At 35.6% G+C, this 1,600-nt stretch overlaps 1 protein-coding gene across 1 annotated transcript; it reads left to right on the forward strand.

The window, feature by feature from the left end:
- Positions 1–212: 212 nt before the first annotated feature.
- On the forward strand, positions 213–371 carry LOC116894400 (keratin-associated protein 20-2-like). The gene has a single exon (XM_032896108.1). It carries the CDS (start codon positions 213–215, stop codon positions 369–371), a length of 159 nt encoding a protein of 52 aa, XP_032751999.1.
- The last annotated feature ends 1,229 nt before the right edge of the window (positions 372–1,600 follow it).

Below are 1,600 nucleotides of genomic sequence, written 5' to 3' on the forward strand. Positions count from 1 at the left end.
AGCGCAATTATCTCAGTTATGCAGCATTGTTTGGCCAGTAAACTATGGCACCCTGATGATTTCTGAAGCATAGAAGAGACTTGTGTGATGTCATAATGCCTGTGGCTTTTGCCACCAAGCATCCAGGTATATAAAAGCCCTTGGCAGTTGGTTACATCCACACTCCAGAAACATACTGCTTATCTTCCTCTGAACAGTTCACTCCTGACAACATGTGTTACTATGGTGGATACTATGGAGGCCTGGGCTATGGCTATGGAGGCCTAGGCTGTGGCTATGGCTGTGGCTATGGCTGTGGCTATGGTGGCTATGGTTATGGCTGCTGCCGCCCACTGTGCTGTAGAAGATACTGGTCCTATGGTTTCTACTGAGGATATTATACAGTTACCCAGCCTTTCTAACCAGAAGACTTTCCAAGAGTTTTCATACCAGGAACTCAAATTGTCTTCAAAAATTTAACTTTATGACAAAATATCTAAAATATAATTGAAATGCAACACGGTCATCTAATTCCTCATCTGAATTTGGACTGTGATTATGTTTTATGTTATCTTCATTATACTCTATAAAATGATTTCATGTTTTACTCTCAATCTTTGTAAAAAAATTATGTATTATCAAATAACTAAATGATTAAATTGTACAAAACAATTTCTGTGTGCTCTGTGCTTTTGTATCTGCTTAGTCACATAGTTGGATATGGTTGTGGGAAAGTGGAAGGGTACTGAAAGAGAGGAAGTTAGAGAGGGATGGGAAATCAGGAGGTAAATAAAGAAGGACATGAGGAAGTTAGATAAGTTAGAGATGTTTCAGCATTCATCTACAGATGGACATTTAGTCCTTTAAAAAACAGTTATAAGTAATGTGACAATATGCATGGTAGTGTGCCTATTTCTTTAAGATGCAGTAATTTTCATCTGATTGTATAAGAAGCACTATGACTTCTAGATCACCTATCACTTCCCTACATATTTTCAAATATGTCACATGCTCTCTTCTGTCATGACTGTACAAAGTAATCGTACCATTAACAATGGAAGAGGGTGCACTTTTTTTCTACACGCTCAGTAACATTCATCTTTCTTCTTTCTAATATTACTTATCTAACTGTTGTGGGCTGAAATATCATCTTTTTTATTTGAGTCTTTGAGATATTAGTGATGGAAAAGATTCTTCTCTCCACTTGTCTATCTGACTCTTTGAAAAACACCTGATTTAAAAATCAGCTCATGTTAGCATTCATTTATATCATTTTGACTATTTAATTTAGCTGTGTACATCCCCCAAATGTGTATTAATCCTCATCCTGATATATTTGTTTTCTTTATTTGTGTGCAACATCTTTTTATACAATCGATGGTTCTGTTTTATAGATCTTCCTTAGTTTGATTAATGACAAGTTGGCTATTTTCATGTTTATGTATTTGTATATGTGCAGCTACAGTTTCAGTTGCTACTTCATAGACATTGGTCATTTTACAGTTATGCATCTCATTACACACTTCTTTCCCCTTACCCCTTCTCTCCATTCATGTCCTATGTATTACATTAGTTTCTTGTTTTTCATTTCCATCAAGATTTTTGTTTCTCATAATGTCTA

Source organism: Rattus rattus, chromosome 2, assembly GCF_011064425.1.
Source record: "Rattus rattus isolate New Zealand chromosome 2, Rrattus_CSIRO_v1, whole genome shotgun sequence".
Lineage (NCBI taxonomy): Eukaryota > Metazoa > Chordata > Mammalia > Rodentia > Muridae > Rattus > Rattus rattus.

Bases quoted from the DNA above. Each gene is read 5' to 3' on its own strand.
- LOC116894400 (XM_032896108.1), top strand. From the start codon at position 213: ATGTGTTACTATGGTGGATACTATGGAGGCCTGGGCTATGGCTATGGA.